The sequence below is a fragment of the Podarcis cretensis genome (assembly GCF_951804945.1).
Source record: "Podarcis cretensis genome assembly, chromosome: 1".
Classification (NCBI taxonomy): domain Eukaryota; kingdom Metazoa; phylum Chordata; class Lepidosauria; order Squamata; family Lacertidae; genus Podarcis; species Podarcis cretensis.
Genome location: NC_137170.1, coordinates 84,081,288 through 84,103,114, shown reverse-complemented (window position 1 = coordinate 84,103,114; position 21,827 = coordinate 84,081,288). Strand labels below are relative to the sequence as shown.

The following is a 21,827-nucleotide window of genomic DNA, read 5'->3' as shown; positions in this document are numbered from 1 at the left end:
CGCTCCCCAGCCCTGACACAGACAGCTGTACAGTGGAACCTCGGGTTGCAAATGTGATGCGTGCGGGAGGCACGTTCACAACCTGCAGTGCTGCGTCTGCGCCCGCACGGGTTGCAATTCAGCACATGCACAAAGCCCGATTTAGTGCTTCTGCGCATGTGCGAGCGCCGAAACCCAGAAGTAACGCTTTCTGGTACTTCCAGGTTTGGCGTGGTACGCAACCCGAAAACACATAACCTGAAGCATCTGTAACCCAAGGTACCACTGTACCTGAATACAATTAAGCATAGTGGATATGGCAATGGATAAAACCCTGAAGTGCAGCTCCAAGGGATATGCCAAATTCCTGGGCCAAGGTGTGCTCTAATCCCTGCCAACAAGCCATTCCATGGCAATGAGGAAACATGAAGAGAACTGATGTGGGGTAGTACCACCTAAGCCAATGTACTTAACTGATTCATGCAAAATGTTTATTTTTTCTTAGAGGCTTTATTCACACTTTACTACTATATTTGATTTGTCAAGCATCAGCAGCCCATACGGAAACACCTGCTGTTTGGGTCTGAATGAGACAGCCCCCTAGTTCATAGAAAAGCAAAATCCATACACAGAACACTATGCACACTCCCCACAAGTATAGAATTTTTTTTTATTTACAATACCCTATAAAAATGTAAATTTAGAAATTTCATTAATCATAACCAAACCAAAAAGTAAAAGCACAATAATAATAATAATAATGGACCACTTGATCGTGTTTACGGAGAGGAGTAAAGAGTAGAGGAAAAGGATTAAGAAAGGTTGAAAGGCTGTAGGAAAAAGGAAGGTGTGAGAAAGTAAGTTAGAAATCTGTATTTAAGGGAGGTGTAAGGAGAATACTGTGGAGAGGCAGCCAGTTAGTAACAGGCGTTTACTGGTTGTAGAATACCTACATGTGCAAATTGTTTTTAAAAGCAAAGAAAGAATAAAAAAAAAAACACCTCACCACATTCCAAAAAAAAGGAGCAAGAAAACAGCAGGACCTAGCAGTGTATGATATTGAAACTCACTAAGATTAATCTGTTCCAGGAAAATTCATTCCTGGTACCTTATTGGTTAGTCTACAAGGGATCTTGGCCAGCTGGAGCTTGAAGCAAGGTGTAGGTCAGAGACAAAAAGCTCAGGTAGAAAGTGAGTCTCAGGAAGACTAGACAAATGTGCAAAGATGACATTGCTTCATCACAAGGTTCAGAAAAGGCGGATCAGTTTGCAGGATTGGGTGACGCCATATTGAGGCATCTGGCACTGGAAGAGGTGGGGAGACAGTCACCAGTGGGCCAATCAGAGGGACTTCCCGTCATTTAAAAACACTCCCAACATAAAGGAGACACCAACAGGTCTCTCCATTTCCACAATAAATGTGGACTATTCTCTTCCTCCTACCCAGGCCGGTGTTCTTAGTGACAGGAGACAGGAAAGCGGAACTACTTTCCTTGCTAGTCCATCAGTAGTGCGCTGAGGAGAAAGGGGTCTGTGTAGGGAGGGAAAGCCATTGTGAAAGTGCTGAGGGAAAGTGGGGGGGGGGCTTGGGGTGATTCAATGCAGCAAGGACATGCAGAACTGCAAACTAGCAGTGAGGGGCGGAGAAGGTAAGCACATCCCCAGCCAAGCTCAGAGCAAGAGAGCAATCTTCTGTGCTGGACCAGAGACACAATCCCACAAGGATTTATTCTGAGAAGGCACTGCCTCCTCTTCACCCACTAAAATACTCTGGAGGTGGCAGCAGTGATGGAGACCAGCGTGGCAGCAGTTTGAGGCCTTCTATCGTATTCCTTGAATTAACCTGAAACAGAAAAAAGCAGTAAGAACTGTCAAGAATGTGTAGCCTTTCTAGCTACTGCAGCCAGATTCCTTTTTCCCCCAGCTCAATTTTGTTTCATATCCATATAAAAGGGGTGCAGAGCCTGTGGACCTCCAGGCACTGCTGGAATACACCTCTCATGATTCACGATAACTGGCTATAAGCCAGCTTTTCTCAACCTTGCGTCCCCAGATGTTCTTGAACTACAATTGCCATTATCCCTGATCACTAACCATTCTGGCTAGGAATGATGGGAGTTACAGCCCAGCAACATCCAAAGTTGAGAAAGCCTGGGTTACGTCGTCTGGAGCCGATAGGAGTTGGAATCCAGTAACATCTGAAGAACCACAGGTTCCCCACCCGTGCCAGAGAGCTTCCTCAAAACTTAAATATTACAAAAAACTACTACAACAGTTGGTGAACTGACACGGAAGTCTCATTCCAGCCAGTCCTTATTAGTGCACTTCCAACGATTAGCCCCTACTGTGTAACTATTGCGAGTGTGAGAATCTGTGCCACAGCAATATCTTCTCCACTTTTCTCCATTTTTAAATATATTTATATATATATATAATTGTAATTTTATATATATTGGAGACATGATTTCTCCTTCCCGTTCTCCATTTCCACGCCTGACTTCTATTAATGTGCGGATAACATGACAATACTTACTGCAACTTTGTCTCTAGCACATTTAGTTTCTGCTGATCAACATAGCGAGAGAAGAGAGATAGGAGATTAGAGGGGGTGGACACTGGCTTGGCCAAGGCTGCCTGAGGGATCCGGAGAAGCTCTCTGGTTGCCATGAACATCAGTTCCGTCCTGCCAGAGACAAGGAAGTAATGGTCATTGTAAGAATGGCTTGCAGGGCATGGAAGTGGAGGTTTGTCAAGAGAGGCGCTTGAGTTTACATGCCTACCACATCATAGGATTTAATCTGTAACCCACTCTAGAATTGTATTTGCAACGTAGAGCAGGTAAAATGTTTTTTACCGTAAATAGATGGGATTTACTACTGGGAGACAATTACCCCATGTTGACAGATATTTTAGGAAATAAGGATGGACACAGCAAGATTGACAGTACTTCACACCACATGACTCTGTTCTAAAGTCAAACTTGATCAATTCAACAGGGGCACTGCTCTCAGAACATTTGTTTTTGGCCACAACTTAAATTTGACTACCAATTGGTGAGGAAACGGCAAACATGAGACCATTTCTGGAAAAGTTCTTTCCATTTGATATTAAAGGAGGCTGAAAGGGCAAAAAGGAATAAGGTGATCCAAGTTTACGGAAGACAGCTGAGAGTCCTCTGGCGCTACAGTTATAATCAGGAAGTAACCTTGACAGCTTTAGTAGACACTAAAAAAGCCATGATCGATATTCCAGCAGCTGATCTTTTGCAAGGATGAGACAGGAGGAGGAGGAGGAGAGAGGTCTTGAACCTACCAATGTGGGTATTTACAATAAGTGGTTACAGTGCTAGACTTTCAGAAGAGGATGCTGCAGCTTTCTGCCTCCCCCTCTACTCTTCCCAGCAATTTTAAGATAAAAATGTTCCTTCCCCTTGGGATCCTTCTCAAGAAAGGTTCATAAATGTAATAAACCACGGCTCTCACATGGTATATGGCCGAAATGAAGAGAACAGGTCCAAGTATACTTAGTCCTTAAGTTGTACAGTACAAGATCACCAGAGTTTCAAGCTTGCTGCCCTACTCCTGAGTGTAAATTGACAGGCTCTTAAGCACATGGCGAGCCATCTTTGTGCAAACTTCAAAGCAAGGACTACCAGCCTCAACTTATCAGCTAAAGAACCTGCTTTGAGTGTTTGAGTATATACAGAGTGCTTTTCCCTCACCAAGCAAACACAGCCAGGATGGTGGCAAAGACAAAATGTGCACTGAAAGAAGGGCAATAAACAGATGAGCAATCAAATGTCTCCGCAGTCCACCCCACATGCAGTACAGCAATGGCAATTTTAACAGTATGGAATCAAGGGGGGAATTGTGCAAACCTCTAGAGCTAAGTAACGTGCTTCTCATGTGCTACCAGCATGTACCAGAAACTATGCAAACTAGTCTTCACTTACTGTTGTGGATTATCTGCATTTGTCTGAAAGTTGAACTCAAAATATTTCATTTTTGAAGAAATACATTTGAAAAGTAGACACGACAAATGCCGGGCTGCTCAGACTCACCACTGGTTGTCTTGCAAGAGCTCTGTAGTAGAATCTGAACTCTGCAGTTCCTCCCCACGGCTCAAGACCAAGTACAGCAAAGAGAGGCCAAACTTAAAGGGGGGGGGAGAAGAGAAAACAGAAAGGAAAATTAATGCTGCAACCCTGTGTACACCTCCAGTAAAAAGTTATTCCCCAGTTAAGTCCATCTTACTTTAAAGAATGACTAAATTTCCATTTAGAATTAAAAGGGCCAATCTGATTATTTTTTTTAATGTAAAATGGTCAGCTGCACAGAAGAGACAGGGCAAAAGAAAAGTAACATATCAAAAATCAAGAGATGTGAGAACAGCTGCCTAGGAACAAGATAGTGACTCCAGAGCTTCATTCAGGTGAGGGAGCAAGGGCACTCCTTGCATCCTAGCAAATCTTTGTAAGCAGCTGTGCTTTTAAAGCCTCATCATTAACACCTCCTCTATCCTGAAGCAATGCCTAGCCATAAAAAAGTCTAGTGGTACACTAAGCACAGATAAAAGTGGAGTAAAGAGAATAAACCTTGTTCTGGAGCACATTTGTGAGGTGCAGGTTGGCCGATGCTGTCGTCGTCGTGCTCTGAGGTAGGTTCATTAGCTGCTGCAGGATGCTGGCGACAGTTCCCAGCGGAAGATGATAGAGAACAAGGGAGAAGGGCCTCAATAGGCAGGGTAGCACCTAAGGAAAAGGTTTTAAAAAATGCCATGCTTTTGTCACAGGACAAGCATATTCCACACCAGAGACTGACATCCTAATTTCTGAGTCTAATCATTAATATATTGCAGTAAAACGCCTTTATGCTGAGTGCTGTGGATAGCGTTGCTATAGCACTGAGTTTGTTTTTGTTTTTAAATACTGGTTTATTGTTCATTGTATTGTATCTGGTACTTTTTATATTTTATTATCAGGTGGAAATGGTTTTTATTGGAAACCAAGCTGCTTTCTGGAGGAAGCTCCTCAAAGAGTGGGGTATAATGGATAAATAGATGTTTAAAGTGGGAGAAACAGACTCTCCATCTTCATTTTCCTGCCCTTTCAAGACAGCCACTTTCTAACTGGTTTCTTGAACTTTTATCAGCCTTTGTCTTGATAAACACAGTACATTCTCAGGTTTATGCCTCTGGTACTTAAACATATTATAATCTTTCTTACAAATGCTAGTTAACACCTCACTTTAAAAGACTAGGAAGGAGATGGGACGACTGGAAGAAGAGATGTGCTCTATTTGTGGCTTCGGCTTCTCCAGATTATCAAGTGAGACTGCCAACAGGAGCTGGAATCTGTCTGTAAAACCATGGCTGTCATGGTTTACAGAGGATTCCTATGTTTAAGTCTTGCTAAGTCCAATGGGGCTTACACCCAGGTAAGTATGCACAGGACTGTAGCCTTAGTTATTTTGTTGAAATACCCTTGTCAATTCCAAAAAAAAAGACTAATCCTAACACATACAAACAGGACTACTGTATTTTCCTCTTACTTTAGTAAGAGAAGGCATTAGTCATGCAGGTGAACTCTTCCATTCCTGTAACACTCAAGACAACTCCTTAGTGGCCTCTCTTCAGCAGTGTTTACCTCATCCTGAGCATCCTTCTTAATTAGGAATGGCAAGTTCCTGGCTGTGGCCATAAGTATATCAGCGGCTTGCTCAGTGGACAAGAAAGGTAGGATCCGGGCAACCAGACGTTTTCCTTTCCGAATACACATGATCTGCACAAAAGCATCATCACACAGCCTGGCAGAAAAAAGCACACAAATCATTGTTAGGTGGCGCCAGAGCATGTGATTCTTCTCCCCCACCGAACTTCCTAAGTGGCATGCAAAGCTGGGGTAGCTTTGAAAGTCACAGCCTTGCCCACAGCCACAACATTCTTCATGAAGGTACAGCATCTAGCAACCTATGCAGAGTTCTTCCAAACACCAAGAAAGTCTTTGGAAAAGCAGAGACCATTTCATCAGGAGCAGGAACCTCATTAAGGTCAAATAATTATTTTGAGTCGAAACAGCTTTAAAATCATATTGGCTTGGCAACTAGGGGGCTCCCTGGGCCAGGAACGGCACTCTAAGGGGGAACATCCACTTCACAACCTAGAAGTGAGGGGTAATTATGGAGGAGGCTACAGTTGTGTCCCCACCACAGGCCAGCAGGCTGCTAAAACAAGAAGCCTGGGTGAGGAAGCAGGGAATGACAATAAGTTTATTACCAAATAGTCTGTCCTAATATCTTGGAAACAGTTTGTCAAATATGGTTTGCCATCCCATTTCCCTCCAGAAGCAAATCTGTACCAACTAGTTTTTGAAACTTTTATTCTTGCAGCGCTTATTCCATGAGCCCCAATACTGCCAATATCAGTAAGGAAACACATAATCTTGTCTATCTAGGCTTCTGCTACTGGGGCATCCCGCTTAGCAGAGTTGTGTTCATGTGATGCTCCCCCATCTGTGGAATCTGGGGAGAGGCCAATTGTCACTAATTCCCCCTACATCTGATTGTGCACCCGAGTATCTGCTCTGTCAAATTGGGAGGAACCATTTTCTTTTTGGAATTGTACAAGAATCTTACTCTTACCTTTCCTGGTTGGGTGTTTTCCCCTTCAGGTTGTCATACATGTCACAGATCTTCTGCTTCCTCTCCTCCATCAAAGCCAGCCTGTCGCCCTCCAGGCTCAAAAGGTAGCGCCTCTCATAGTCTTCTACATCCAGGAGGAGGCTGTATGTCTAGTAATCAAGAAATGGGCTTTAGATGTGCATCTAAATTCAATGCCATATGTCACTCCTTATATGGTAAAAGGTAAAGGGACCCCTGACCATTAGGTCCAGTCGTGACCGACTCTGGGGTTGCGGCGCTCATCTCGCTTTATTGGCCGAGGGAGCCGTGTACAGCTTCCAGGTCATGTGGCCAGCATGACTAAGCCACTTCTGGCGAACCAGAGCAGCACATGGAAACGCCATTTACCTTCCCGCCGGAGCGGTACCGATTTATCTACTTGCACTTGGATGTGCTTTCGAACTGCTAGTTTGGCAGGAGCAGGGACCGAGCAACGGGAGCTCACTCCGTCGTGGGGATTCGAACTGCCGACCTTCTGATCGGCAAGTTCTAGGCTTTGTGGTTTAACCCACAGCGCCACCCGCGTCCCACCCTCTCCTTATATGACTACAGTTCTAATGCCTGAATAACACTGCCGAATGGATAGGCTGTGCCATCCCCCCACCTTCCCCCAAAGCTTTAGACTAGACTGCCGCAGGCCAAGTCAGATAATTAGAATGATAAAATTGTAAGTTGGAAGGGACCCCGAGGGCCATTTAGTCCAACCTTCCACAATGCAGAAATCTCAACCAAAGCATCCCAGACGGGTGGCCATCCAACCTCTGCTTAAAAACCTCCAAGGAAGGAAAGTCCACCACCTTCTGAGGGAGCCCATTCCAGCTCAGTGTCAGAAAGTTCTCCATTAACTTCATTTAAAAGGAAACTATACTAAGTAGGAAACTGAGACAGCAAATAGAAGCAGTAATCATGGCTAAACCACCAAAAGGATGTACAAGTGATTTCAACAGCAGTCTCTCTATTCTAAATCCAAGATGGCATAACCCATCATAGTTAAACTGTGCTGCCACCAGTTTAACCACTAAGGGCTGAGTTAGCAGCTCCCCTTTAACCTTGTACTGGATGATTCCCGCTTTCCAGGGAGAATGCACCAAAGTCTCAGACTTACCTTCTCAATAGTGAAGAGAGTCTGACGCCTTTTATCTCGAACCTGCTTCTCCTTTGTCTCCTAAGGAAGAGTGCAAGACATGCTAAGAAAAGTTCCCACTGAACAGGAAAGTTCCCCTCTGCAACCTGAGCAGGAACCAAGTTTGACAACGGCAAGAACCCATATTTGAGAAGAAAGATGACAAACCCATAGCATTATGCTATCTATGGAGGGAGCCCAAGTAATCCTAGCCAGAGAAACTTACATCTTCTTCCCCTCGTAACGTCACAACAGCATCAATCATCTTGCGGGGGTTATTCACACTGGAGACTGTGAGCTTCCCCAGTGAGCCTTCGAACTGCACTGCAAGCATAAAGAAAAGGCAATGCAGGTGAAATTGCATGAGCGAACCTACCTGCCCTAACATCTTGCTATTGCTACACAAAATTCTAATGTTCTCATCCCTTCCCGATTACATTTTCGCTCCATCAACCAAACTGTGCTTTCCTAATCAACCATCTAAGAAATGAGGCTATATTTTGGGCTCAAATACATGCAGGCCTACAAGGCAATCTGTTCCTTGTTGTGTCTAAGCTTGGCTTCCTTTACTCCCCAGCCCTGGAATGGTATATAGAGTGAAGTTTTCATATGCAGCAGAATGAGATGGTAGAATCCTGGGGGAGCAGAACAGGTTAAATCACTCCCAACAAGTAGCGGGAGGGAGGGGAGTATGTTTCTAATGCTCCTCCATATTAAAGACACCACGCGAATAGAAGCTTAGCACAAGGAACACATCTCCCCATGTGCTATTTTTCTATTTGGAGGGCATTCTTTTCCCACCCCACCCCATGCAAGGCTGAAGTAGCACAGTCCTCCCTTCCACATCTGGATTACAGTTCCTCCTCCTGCTACATGCACTCAGATCAGTCCTTGGTGCACAAGGGTACTTACCTGGCTTGTAGGCATGCTCTAACTTGGCAACTTGTGGGGTGATTAGTTTGGTGCGCTCTTTTTTGGGACCATCACCATGCATTTCCTCAGCTGCAGATAATTTTTCCAGCTTCTGAAAATAGTTCTAAAGGAAGAGAAAGCTGGTTAGAAATCTAGAGGCACAGCACCCCTTAACCCAAGATTGCTTCTTGTCTTGCTGGGGACAAGTTTCCAGAGTGCTACAATGGGCCTCCATGAAGCACCAACCTGATAGTAGAAGTCATCCAGGTATGGATCAGTGCTTTGCAGTTGCATCATCTGGATCTTGGACACCCAGTCCTTTTCCCGCTGCAGCATGAGATTGGCGTAAGGGTCCTTCCTGATCTGCTCCTGGTGGCTATTCCGGTGGCTCCCTCTGTCCCCTGCTGACCCATTTAGGCTCCGGTGCTGACTGAAAGGGGTGCCACAAAATTCAGGAAAAGTACAGACCAATTACAGTGGAACCTTGGTTCCCGAACAGTTCAGTTGCTGATCACATTGGCTCCCAAACACTGCAAACCTACAAGTAAGTGTTCCGGTTTGCAAATGTTTTTCGGAAGCCGAATGTCCAACATGGCTTCCGCTTGAGTGCAGGAAGCTCCTGCTGCTAATCAGAAGCCATGCCTTGGTTTTCAAACAGTTTCAGGAGTCAAACAGACTCCCAGAATGGATTAAGTTTGAGAACCAAGGTACCACTGTACACAGGACACAGCATGCAAGTGCTCCAGGACAGCGGTCTGGGATTTATATGAAGTCTCTTGGCACAAGACAATTCTGAGAAGAACAGATGCACTCAAGCAAATTCCTTCAGCTGTATTTTTACATGTCCCAAGAAACAACCTGGGGTCAATCCAGCATGGAAGTTCATGGCGCTGAGGTTCCAAACTTAAGAGCAGGTAAAAGAGAGGCTAAGTTTCTTCTGAATAAGCAAATTTCACCCCAGTCACCAGTTTGCTCTGTTGTGACAGGCCATGAAGTTACTTGCAGGATATTACTTGAAGGGGTGACCAGAATAACCACAGGATGTTGAGAAATACCTCCACAGAGAGGCACAGTACTCAGGGGTATGATCACTGTGCCAAAGACCGCATCAGAAAAACTGGCAATAGCCCTCTTTAAAAAACAAAATTCTCATCCTGGTTACAGAGAGAAAGCCAATACACACAAGCAGATTTTGGTGAAGGCTTAAAAAAAAGAGAAAAGCAATAGATAGGGAGTTAGCTGCATAGGATACTGAGGCCTATCATCCTAAGAATTGTCTTGCAAAGTAAAGCTAAGCATCTGTTGAGTTTGCTTCCAGTGGCAAACCAGATGTTCCAAAAGAGCTTAGTGGCGATAGGTATCCCTTTTTGGTCTCTGCACCTCCTCCCTGGAGATACACTGCCCCCAACATATGGAAGTTCAATTTCCAGCCATTTTGGCTGTATTCCCTTCCATCTAAACTAACAGCCATCTTCCACTTGAGGCAACTAATTTTGTTAAGATTATGAACTGCCTGAATTAATCATTCCTTTTCCTATTCCTACTTCTTTTTGCCACTCCAGCTCCATTCGGAAGTCCAGGATAATCTCCAAGTCCTTCACAGAATCAGAGTGCAAGGTGTCTCAGAAGGCCATCAAGCCCAACCTTTTGTTGCTGCAGGGAATCCACTTCTGTAGAATCAGTGGAAAATGAGGGCCCCAATGAACAGGAATGAGCTGGATGCCCACCAAATTATTCTTCCAAAAAAATCTGTTTTTATGTAGATTTTTTTGCGGCAGACATACTGCAGAGGCACTTGATATATATTTATATACAGGTTACATCAGACACAGAAATAGCTTTTCCTTGACCCCAGGTATACACAACCTTGGCAGAACTTTGCTTCTTGTGCTGGGAAGGCATTTAAGCTTTCCCTCCCTCCATTAGCAGAAGCGCACAGATGCACTCAACACTCACTTCCTGTTCTGCTGCTGCCTCTGGTGCAAGAGTCGCCGGTGCTGCGGGTGAAGGTGGGTCGTATCTGGCCGGAACATCTGCGGTTGAGGCCTAGGGAATAAAGTTCTCTCAGGAAAGGGCAATGGAGAACCCACACGCAATTCAGCTTGGCTGTCTTACTGGAAGAAAGGTGAAGCAAACGGGATACCTTAAATTCTGCAGGTGGGCTCCAGGACATGGGGAATGGTGTTGCGATGAAGGGGCAGGCGGTGCCCCAAAGTAGGCACGAAATCCACTAGCTGGAGGCATCATCTGCCCAACTCGGCCCTGGAGTAGTTTGGGGTTCATGGACGCAAGAGGGTTGCTGACAAGTCCAGAGACACGTGCAAACTGGCTGGGAGACAGCCTCCCTGCCTGTAGGGAGAAGCAGGAGAAAACAGCATCATCACTGCAAGAACTTTATCTGCTAGGGTATGCAAGAGAAAGAAGCATACCAATGCAACGCTGCTGATGGCTCCTCTGAATATATGATCTGGCAAATGAAGCAAACACAAGAAGCAGGTATACGGAGGAAGAACTTGCATAGTAGAGCAAAAGCCCATAGGCCAGGAGTGAGGACCCTGAGGCCCTCCAGATGTTGCTGAACTCCATCTCCCATCATCCCTGAGCATTGGTCATGCTGGCTAGGGGCTGTTAAGAGTTTGAGTCCAGCAACTTCTGGAGATTCACAGGTCCCCCACCCCCGCTGTAGAGGATGCAACCACAAAAATGCAAAGGAGAGCAAGACGGTAGTCAGATGTTTACCTGCGCTCCTCCTAGCAGCTGTGCTCTTTGAAGGTGGGTGAGAACAGGAGTAACATTGGGAGGGAATGGGTGGCCCAGGAGGGAGGAGTTCTGGAAAAAGGAAAATAGAACACACCGACTGTAGAAACAGTCTGACACAACATGAACATTCCTATGTTCCTCCTTCTGGATATTACTGAGAAGACAGAAAACAGAAGGCAGGAGCAGTGCAGAAGTTAGAAGCGTCTGAAACAAGCAAGACGAGGCGTTTAAATAACTGGTCGTTCCTATCATACAGGACAAGACAAAATAATTCATTCTAGCATTAGGCAAACAGTATCATCATCACATCTCAACACTGGAGAGCCATACTGAGGATCTCTTCTGAAGGATATTACAAGCTGCAATACTGCTAAATTGCTTTATGATTAAAAGGGTACACCAGACCACTAAGGAGCAGGAGCACTAAATTTCAACTGTTGTATGTGCTGTCCTTTCAAGGGCAAAACCCAAGAATCTTAATACATGAAATTGGGTGTCATGAAAATTAAACAGAAGACAGGAGATTTGAGCTCTTTCTCCTTTTAGGCTTTTTTGTTTTAGGCTTTCTTGTCTAACAATGAACAATTATACCAAAAGCCAAACTGAAGGTCAAGTAAACCTTACAAACACACAAAAGTGCACTGGGAATCTCCTGTAGTTGACAGGCTCTGTGTTGCCCCCTAGGGATTCTGAATGTGTTCAAGGCCAGAAGGGGGTTTATTTCAGAACAAAGCAATACAGAAGAGAGACTGAAGGTTACATTGATGAGTAAAGGCCTTCATGAACATTTTTAAATAGCAAGGAATGTTGGGGGAGAGTTAAGGGCAAGAACAGTTGTTAAACCACAAGCCAACACAGAGATTTGCTCAGTCAGAACTACCGTCATATTGCAGAGCTGGTTTGGAGACATTCTCTCACTGAAGGGGCTTGGGTAACGCTGCTGAATGGGGACTCTAATGTGAACAGGCTTTGGACATAGGATCTATTGAAAGAGAAGAAAAATGAAAGCAAAATAAGCAAATCAGTAGAGTTGAAATTAAACCTCACCACCAAATGCTTCTTTCAACTCCAGGTACCAGACTGCATCCTAACCATTAAGATATCATGCTTCTAGCAATCACCTTCAATGCATTTGAAAGGGAACAACAAAAGCAAACAAGAGCACTTCTTTCAATAGCAGATTGGACCCACATTTCACTGAACACTCAAAACGCCACTGGAGAGAAAGTCACATCCTTGAAAGGGCATCTGTGTTACATTTTTATGAAAAGTTTCAGATATTTAATTAATGCTGTTTTCCCATTTTGTCAGAGACAGGCAGATGGAAGACAAGCTTCTATCATGGGAGAGTTTGACATCTAGAGCAGCAAAAGGGCAAGTAAGCAAGCATTCCAAGGGGACAAGAGCGCAGGTGGAAAATAGCATTAGCCTTTGCAGATGCTAAACTGAGACCTCTGTGGCAACCTCTGTGCTACACAACGCAGCAGAGTGCCTTTTGCTTTCATTCTGTTCTTTGCTGAAGCCCCCATCCCAGATCCACACACCCTCAATTTCAGAAGGGAGAAGCAATACCTGCTGGTTAAAGTTGGGCATGGTGGGCTGCTTAGGTGGCGTCCCAATAGGAACAGCACGGACAGGAGGGCTGCCAATAACTGGCGAGGATGACCGCCTGGGCAGCACCCGCTCCGAAAGGTCCTGCTCCTCTTCTCGGGCCTGCGGAGGTCTTTGTGGAAGGGCATATTCCAGCACTGACACAGAGGGGACCTCCTGCGCAGAAGGGGAGAACACATCAGCAACTTACTTTAAATATTTATACATTTGGGGAAGAGACACAGGCAGAATGTAGGCTATTGAACTTAAGTCTGCAAGTCTCCCATGCAAAGACAGTTTCATTATCTTCTGTACAGTGCACTAGAGAAAACATTAGATAATGGAAGCTGGGGTGGGGGGGTGGGGGCGAGAGGCAGGAGGAAGACAGTCACCTTTATGGAAAAACCAAGATTCCCTTTAGATGAAACAAAGCACTGCACCTGATTAAGAAGCGGTCCCCTGATGCGCCTGAGAACTGAAGGCCCATCCCAGATGCTCGAGTTGAGCCCACCTTGTTGCTGGAAAAAAGGGAACACAGGGGTTAAAAGTCACATGGAGGTCCCTCCAACCTATGCAACCTACTAAAGAGATGAGATTGCTCTTTCCCCACCACTATGTAACCCCACTATCACTTGCTGCACACCTGGACAGGAGGCCGCGTTTGCACAGCCTGCATGATGGCTGGATCTTCCAACTCATTGTCAATCACCATCTTGCTGAGCCTCTCTGCCAGGTTCTCTTCGTGGTCCCCCAGCAGGTCCATCTCATCAGCAACTCCCGGATCCACTTGCTCTCCTCCTGGTGCAGGCTTCTCTTCCAGCTCTGCCAACCTTTCATGAGCTTCTTGCCAGTCATCATCTGCAAAGGAATGACAGGAAGGATATTTATTATTATTACTGCTGTTGTTTTATTTTTATACTAAAATTTGTATACCGCCCTACACCAGCAGGTCTCAGGGCAGTTCACGGGATATATTTCTTTAAGATCCTGCCATTCTTGCCCTATCACTCCCTCCTTGTTCTACAGCTGCAGCAGCATCTGCCTACAACTCCTGGGGCAAAAGATTGGAACATCAAAGGGATTTAACAAGCAGCCCAAATATCAGCAGTGCAACTTTGGAAGAAATAAGGATGTTTCAGCACAGTTAGGATATTATATTAAAAGAAGTACCGGTATATATAAAATATATACTGGGGAGGGTGGGATATTAATAATATTTATTAATTATTATTATTATTATAAAATAGCCTCCAGCATATGAATGAAAAGGCAGGGTACACTTGTTAGACAAACTCACCAATTGCACCAGCTCCAAATGTGTCATCATTAAACTGGTCGATATCTTCATCTTCCTCAGCCAAGTTATGAAAGCCTTCTTCATCCTCATCCAGAGGGCAGTCCTCAAGGGACTTAACAGAAAAGAAACCCACAGCATTGATTTCAGGAACTAGAAAGGCATCTCAACATCCTCTTGTAGTATTCCAAAGCATTTCCCCACAAACTCTTCCCCTTCCACCCCAGGCATGAGTCATAATTTCAGTGGATGGGTCCCCATCTTCATCCTTCCAAGACATATGCAAGCAATACCCCTTCAACCCACCACCAAAGCACCAATTCTGAATTAACTAGGCACAAAATCCCCATGAGAGAAGACAACATCCCCACACAAACCATCACAGCCTGCAGCTTTCTGAAAGCCACTTCCTATGTTACGAGGCAAAATTAAGTACTCATCCATTTGCAGCTTCAAATGCTACGATGCAGCACTGTTATGGCAAAAAGCCTTTCAAAAAGATCAACTTGTGCCAGATCATACCAAAACTCACCACTTTTAATTTTGCTACCCTCACAGCAACTTAACTCTTCCACAGTGATATCCTCCCACTCCTTCCCGTGTTGTAATATTGCTACAACAACTCCTTATTATGAATATAAAGTTCTGTAGGTGTCATGAGATTCAAAAAGGCAAAGGGGGGCTGTTGACATGTGGGGGACACCTGGTCTTGAGCTGTGTGCAAAACTCAAGTGTCTTTCTATTCCTGTTTGGAACAAGCAGATAAGTAGTATAGGCTGCAGCACACTCATAGTTCACTACCTGTATTTTCAGAGAACTATATGAATGTGAGAAGCCATTGTGCTATCCTACAAGAGGCTGTGCCCACAATCATTTACTCTGCTTTAAAACTGCAGAGTCAAGTGGCTCAAAGACTGAAGACTGACTATACCATGCTTTCCACATTGCTCTTCGCTGTAACAAGAAGGGTAACACACCTTGTGCAAACGATTGCATAGTTTTGGTATTCTCATGCTCTCACTTCCTTTCTGGCATGCCAGAAAGAATTTCATCCAGGGAGTGGTTTTACTCATGAGTCAGTTCAAACTAAATTTGGACCGGAGCACCTTTCAAAGCACAAACCAGACTTTGCTCTCTAGTTAGGTAAAACAATATGACCCGAATTGTGTCGAATACAGAAAGAAACTAAACAAAGTATCTGCACTGAGCAAAAAACAAAAGTAATATGAAGAGGAACAGAAACCAGCCAAGAGTTTTTTCTGAATGAAGAATCATTTCACATGGTTTACTTTTTTACAGACAGATCCTCTGGCAAATAAGCCAATGTGTATGAAAATCCAGGATAAGAAAAGAAAATGTCTATCCAAATAAGCATTCCTCCAGGATTAAGCATTTGAAAGAGGCAAAACATATTTGGTCAACTCACCAGTCAAATACTCATTTAAATATTGTCAAGTAATGGTAAAATATCTTAAGAGTACTAAATTTATTAGAAAAGGAAATGGAACACTTTAAACAGATTTGATGCTTAATTACAAGAACAAAATAGTTGACTGTTTATGACCTGGTTCACACATCACAGCAAGCCATACATAGTCTGAAACACTCAACTCAGCTTACTGCAAATGGGCAAGTGTGTTAGCGGATGCTGCTCAGTTATGCTGCCAAGAGGCAAAAACATGGAACTGACTTAGCAGTAGGTGCAAAGCAGGACTCATGATTTGTTTCTTTTCGAACAATCCATGAGACGAAGCCAAGTTTTGATTTTGGCTTACTGCTCATAGTTTGTTGGGAAGAACAAACCACAACTGCTGGCTTGCATGCAGCACAAAGCCATCCCCTCCCTGATCAGTTTCTCAGCTCCAAGGTGGGTAGAGCAAAGTGATCATGACTGAGCAGCATGAAGCAGCACACTGTTCATTCATGGTGAACCATTGCTTTGCTTTTATCTATGACTTAATGTTATGTGCAAACAGAGCCATGGTGAAAGGATGAAAGTTTTTTTTAAAAAAACAACCACCACCCTATTTTAATAACATTAAACAAGTTTGTAAAAATTTTAATATTCACATAATATCAGATATAGATTCTTTATACGCAGTCAAAGAACAAAATAAAGCCAACAACTGTACAAGTAAAACATCGTAAACACATGAAATACATTAGAGAGTTTTGTAACACATTATACATTATCAGGAATATTTAAAATATGCCCAGTATTAGATAATAGATCTTCTCTGACTTTTATCCAGAACTTTGAAACCAGCACAGTTTTTTTGTTTTTGTTTTTCAAAAATGATATTGCAAGAATGAAATTAAAACAGAAAGCGAAGTGAACTTTTAAAAAGCCACTGTAGAGCTAAAATGCCACCCAGACAGCAGCATTCCTGGTTTTAAATATCTTTACCGTAGGGACCAATATTTGACTGGTCAACGGATTTGCATGGCAACCCATTACCTACCAGAGCATACTAATACATTTGGGCTTAATGCACAGTAACTACAATTCTATCAGCCTTGTTCAAGCCCCTTGTTGCTCTATACCAGTCTATATCCTGTCTCCAAAGGTTACTGGGTTGGAAGAGCAATGGTCTGCCGCCAAAACAGCAGAGTCTGCTTGGAAGTGAGGGAAAACAGCAAGATAGGAAGTGCAATTTACTTTTTTCTGGCCAAAAAAGAAACTATCAGTTTCACTTGCATCAGCAAAAGAGACTGAGAAATGAAAGTGTGGTTTATTTTTTTAAAAATTGTTTGCAGCTTCCTGATGATTCCAGCTTAAGACTCTAGGAAAAGTCTGGAGAGCTTTTTGACTGTTACACCTTGTGTAGCCAACAGCCATTAAATCACATAAAAACTCACAGCATAACAGAGGAGGGTGGACAGTAGTGGTGTGTCCATTTAGTGGTGATAAATTAAGAGAATATGGAAGAAATCTAATTTCCCCCATAGTCCGATTTAAAAATGAGACATCTGTCAAACAGTAGTGAAACCTCAAATGTGGATTTATGCAAACGAGTAACAACTAAGCAGTTCTTCCACACACAAGAGCATGTGGAAAAGGCCTTTTCTGCACAGTAATAAAACAAGAACAGTTCCCTTGATTCCTACATGGTGTTCAGAATGTGAAAAAGAATGCCTATCCAATGCTCCCAGTGTCCACGCAAGCTAGGAGCTTCTTTTCATTTTATTTCTAGTCACTTTCTTGTACCATACACAAGATGATACTCTTGCATTTCATGTTGACAAACTTAAAAGAATTAAACTCAGCCACCTAATTTCAAGCTTTCAATCACTTGTGTAAATTGGAATTGCTAGACCCTTGTTTTGAATCAAAAGTGAACTATTCCTGAAGCTCTGCAAACACCATCTTGGTAGTCAAGATAACCCCACAATTAATTGATACCTGTAGTTTTAGCGATGAGCTCATATTTTTATATTCACTTGCTTTGATTTAGGCTAATTGGCTTACTTTTATGTTATCCTTATCTTGGGGGGGGGGGGCTTGCGGGGCTGGGCTCCAAGCCCAGAAAGGAGAACTATCTGTAAGATTTGGGTATTTGCCACCTATGCCATCATCTAGTCAGGTGGAATGATGGGGAGTCCTGGCCAGAGTGATGTATGCTGCTTTGTGTATAAAGAACATATCAATGTTTGCTTGGGTGTGGACAAGCCATCTCTTTGCTGCAGTGTCTGTCCTGTGTCTGTAAAGGCTGGAAGACCTGGCAGGCTGATTTGCTCTAAGTCTACACCTTTCTTTAATAAAGCAATAGAACTGATCACTCAAGCATTTTTTAGTCCTCCTTTGGACCTGCAGTTCAGAACAACCCTGAAAAGAAAGGAGCTGTGCTTTTACCATCTTTGCCGCAAGACAAAGTACTAAAAGAAGATTAAGGGGGTAACTATCCCAAGTTAGGTACATTGACTCTGCACTCTTAAACGACTATCCCAGGGGTGTTAAACTGCTGCTTAAACCACTTAAATGTAACACAGGAAGAGCCTGCTGGATTAGGCCAATGGCTCATCTAATCCAGCAACCTGTTCTCACAGTGTCCAACCAGATGTTTGTGGGAAACCAGCAAGCAGGATTCCAGCACAAGGGCACTCTCCCCTCTTTTCCCACTGTACAAAGGATAAATAATCACATCTGTTGTCCCCCCTGCATTCAATTCTTGCCCTGCCCATCACTGGCATGCAGCCCCCAAAAGGTTTGTCACGAGAGAATGAGGCCCTCAGGCTGAAAAAGGTTCCTCACTCCTTGCTTAACTACTTCAGATTTTGTCATGGGAGGAGCTACACTGGAAGAAAGATGGAGAAGGACCTCCAGCCTATTAAATTCCCCATAGAAAAAAACCTAGCATACTTTAAAAAGGATGTGGAACAGACATGCCTGAATCACAGAACACAGTCCTTCAAATGAATGCTGCAGGCTACTACCTCAATGCAATCCAGTATGCCTGTACACTAAATTACATGACATTTTTCACACTACTCTGTCCTAAAAGTCTCACCGTGATCTGTCTCTCAGAACACAGTATTCTTCAGTTCCTATCAACAGCTCTATCACAAGTTCTATCTACGTGCAGAATCCAAAGGTAAACACTGCACAGAAAATATGCAAGAATTCTCAGTTTCTGCTGTTTTAGCCTCCTTTGTCAGTTTTTGCAGACAAAGGAGAACTCCTGTAACTTTGCAAGAATATCTTACTGAATAATTAATATGTGCAACCCCAATTAGTTAAATCCCCCAAAGCACATGTCCAAAAGCCAATCAGTTATATATATTATTCCTTAATACAATATAGTCTTGCACGCAGTGATGCGAACCTCCGTTGCATTCCCGAATTTCCTTCTATAGTTCAAACCCCAATGTCTTACTGGGGCAAGTCATTCCACATTCACCTGGTACATTCCTCCCACATGACTTTCCTAAGGGATTCCCAGAATAGCAATGGATTTGTGGGTGCTCCATATACAAAATCCATCTATGTTGCAGATGACTGACCCCCTCCCATGTTTCTGGCATGGAAAGGGCCCTCAGGAACCGAAAACACAAATCAGCACCTCAGAATAGACTCTTCCCCAAAGGCCACCCCACATGAAAGCAGCTAGTTATTCGCTTGTTTAGGGCATAGGCAGCAGAGTTGGGGAAAGGATGCCACTCTCCTTCGCACATCCTAACAGGGCACCCAACTGGGAGACCCGCCCCCCTTCAGCTGAGGGAACGGGAAGGGGCTGCTCCCCCCCCCCCCTCACCCACAGACTAGATCAGCCTCCACCGGGTTCACGGACAGGGGTCCTCCTGGGACATTGTCCACAGACTCCTAGAGCGGCCCCTCTCTTCCAGCACGCGGCGCCGGACAGCTTGGGGGATGGGGGAGAGAAGAGAGCCGAGAGTTCCAAATACGGGTCAAAGGTCACAGCAAGGGTGGCCCTGGGCGCTTCCGCCCGAGGGAGGGAGGGAGGCCCGGCAGCGCCCACACCCCGACAAAGCGTTTCCTCACCTGGTAGCGGAACATGGTTCTCGGGGCGCGGAGGCTCCCTGCCCCCCCACGCCCCACGCAGCGCCCGGGAGGCTCCGCGCGGATCCCTCTCCAGCTCCGGGACCCCGCCCCCTGATGCGTGCCCTGCGTCTTGACGTAGTCCCATGAAGTCCACCACACAGGTTTCCTCTTGCGTAGATCACTGAGGCGCGCATGCGTGCAGGGAGTCCCGTTCTATTCCCGGTCCCGCTAGGAGGAGGAGGACGCTGCTTTTTTCCCTCCCCTGCGTAAGGAGGCGTTGCCCTCTTAAAGGGCCAGAGCGCGGTTATTCTTGCGGAGGAAGCGGGCACTGAGTTTTATTTCTTGGTTTTTGTTATACAGTATGTAAGCAATTGGTAATGTTGCGAATCATTCCTGTCCATACCTTGTGCACATTTGAGGTTTTGCAAAATAAAGAACCTCTTTGAGATGCTACGACCACTCTTTGCAGTTATTTATCAAATTTAACGGTATAGCCATTTGTTTGCTTATTTTAACTGCTAACTTTATATATTATTTATTCAGTAAGCTGCCCCAAGAGCAGAGAAAGCTGATGTTTGAAGTTCACTGCTCCATGATGTGCACTTAAAGTAGCTTCCAGATTAAAAAAAACAAATCAGGAAGTAAACACAATAAAACATACAAACAACAGCACCACACAAGCTGTTCCAGTAAAGAGCACCTTAAAAAAAAAAAGTCAGAATCCTGGAAGTTCAGTTTCTATTGCTCTGCAACTTGCATTTACTTATTTCTTACATTTCCTGCCTTTCTCTCAAAGACATCCATAGGAGCACAAAACAAAAAGTTAAAGCAATACAATTCAAAATTAAAACATTTAAAAACAAACTAAAAACAGCTAGAACCATTTAGAACATCTATAAGCAACAACATGATACCATCACAGTCACTAATCTCAAAGTTGTGTTGGCCAGTGTCTTTCAGCCATCAAATGCCTGGGTTAACAGGAATGCTTTTAAATTTCATCTACAGTGGTATCTCAGGTTAAGTACTTAATTCGTTCTGGAGGTCCGTTCTTAACCTGAAACTGTTCTTAACCTGAAGCACCACTTTAGCTAATGGGGCCTCCCGCTGCCGCCGCGCCGCCAGAGCACGATTTCTGTTCTCACCCTGAAGCAAAGTTCTTAACCTGAGGTACTATTTCTGGGTTAGCGGAGTCTATAACCTGAAGCATATGTAACCCGAGGTACCACTGTACAGTTAATGAGAGAGACTGATCCACCCCAAGAGGAAGACCATTCCACGAATATTCCATGCCCCTTTCACAAGTCAAATCAGGCAGCAAATCATGCAAACTACAGATCATGTATATAAATAAGATTATAATATGATTTATGCCTATTATCTCTATTGGCCGCAGAATTTGGTTTCTCAGTGCCAAATATCTCATGGAGTTGCCACTGCCCCCTACATTACCCACAGGTCAACCATATCTATTTTGCTTGACTTCAGCCCTGTGAAGTCCATCATAAGTTTATAGCCAGTAACTAAAAAAGGAGCCTGTTTATGCAAAGTCTGGCCTCAGTAGGAGAGGGGAAAACATTAGTTCACCAAGAAGAACCCCCACCCCAGACACACACTGACTTCCCAAATTTTGATTTGTGTAGCTTTTGGCGTATTAACATAAAGCCCTTAGCTAAATTTGGATGGACAATCTGACTCAATAATCTCATGTACACATTAACAATGAATAGAGTTTACATCCACTTCATTAACTGGAATGCTGACGAGAATAAAGCAAAAAGCATATGAGAATAAAGCTGCTATTTTTGTGCTACAATATTTGTTTGAAAGATCTACCATACTTTTTCGTGTATAAGACGGGTTTTTTTTATTCTAAAAGAATGTTTAAAATTGGGGGTCCTCTTATACATAGGTAGTGCATAGTGGGGACGTGGGATTGGTTGCTGCCGTGAGCAGGAGATTGTCAGCGGCGATTGGGCAGTTTATTGGTGG

General features: G+C 44.1%; 1 protein-coding gene across 2 annotated transcripts; it reads right to left on the bottom strand.

Moving 5' to 3' along the window:
* Positions 1-631: 631 nt before the first annotated feature.
* On the bottom strand, positions 632-19,992 carry PATL1 (PAT1 homolog 1, processing body mRNA decay factor). Of its 2 annotated transcripts, XM_079967443.1 has the most exons (19): positions 19,836-19,992; positions 14,339-14,450; positions 13,685-13,899; positions 13,482-13,559; positions 13,024-13,218; positions 12,332-12,433; positions 11,431-11,520; positions 10,835-11,040; positions 10,648-10,737; positions 8,938-9,121; positions 8,692-8,815; positions 8,006-8,103; positions 7,762-7,821; positions 6,618-6,766; positions 5,624-5,783; positions 4,574-4,729; positions 4,040-4,131; positions 2,513-2,662; positions 632-1,822 (listed from the first exon to the last, which is right to left on the bottom strand). In XM_079967443.1, exons 1-19 carry the CDS (start codon positions 19,848-19,850, stop codon positions 1,801-1,803), a joined length of 2,298 nt encoding a protein of 765 aa, XP_079823569.1. In that variant the 5' UTR covers positions 19,851-19,992; the 3' UTR covers positions 632-1,800. The 2 variants fall into 2 exon arrangements, with proteins under 2 accessions (XP_079823569.1, XP_079823570.1); XM_079967444.1 differs by lacking the exon at positions 11,431-11,520.
* Between the last annotated feature and the right edge of the window lie 1,835 nt (positions 19,993-21,827).

Bases quoted from the DNA above. Each gene is read 5' to 3' on its own strand.
- PATL1 (XM_079967443.1), bottom strand. The intron at 11,041-11,430 runs GTAAACATCTGA...TTCTCCCTACAG, and splicing joins AGCTGCTAGGAGGAGCGCAG to GCAGGGAGGCTGTCTCCCAG. The intron at 7,822-8,005 runs GTAAGTTTCTCT...ACTCTTCCTTAG, and splicing joins CGTTACGAGGGGAAGAAGAT to GAGACAAAGGAGAAGCAGGT.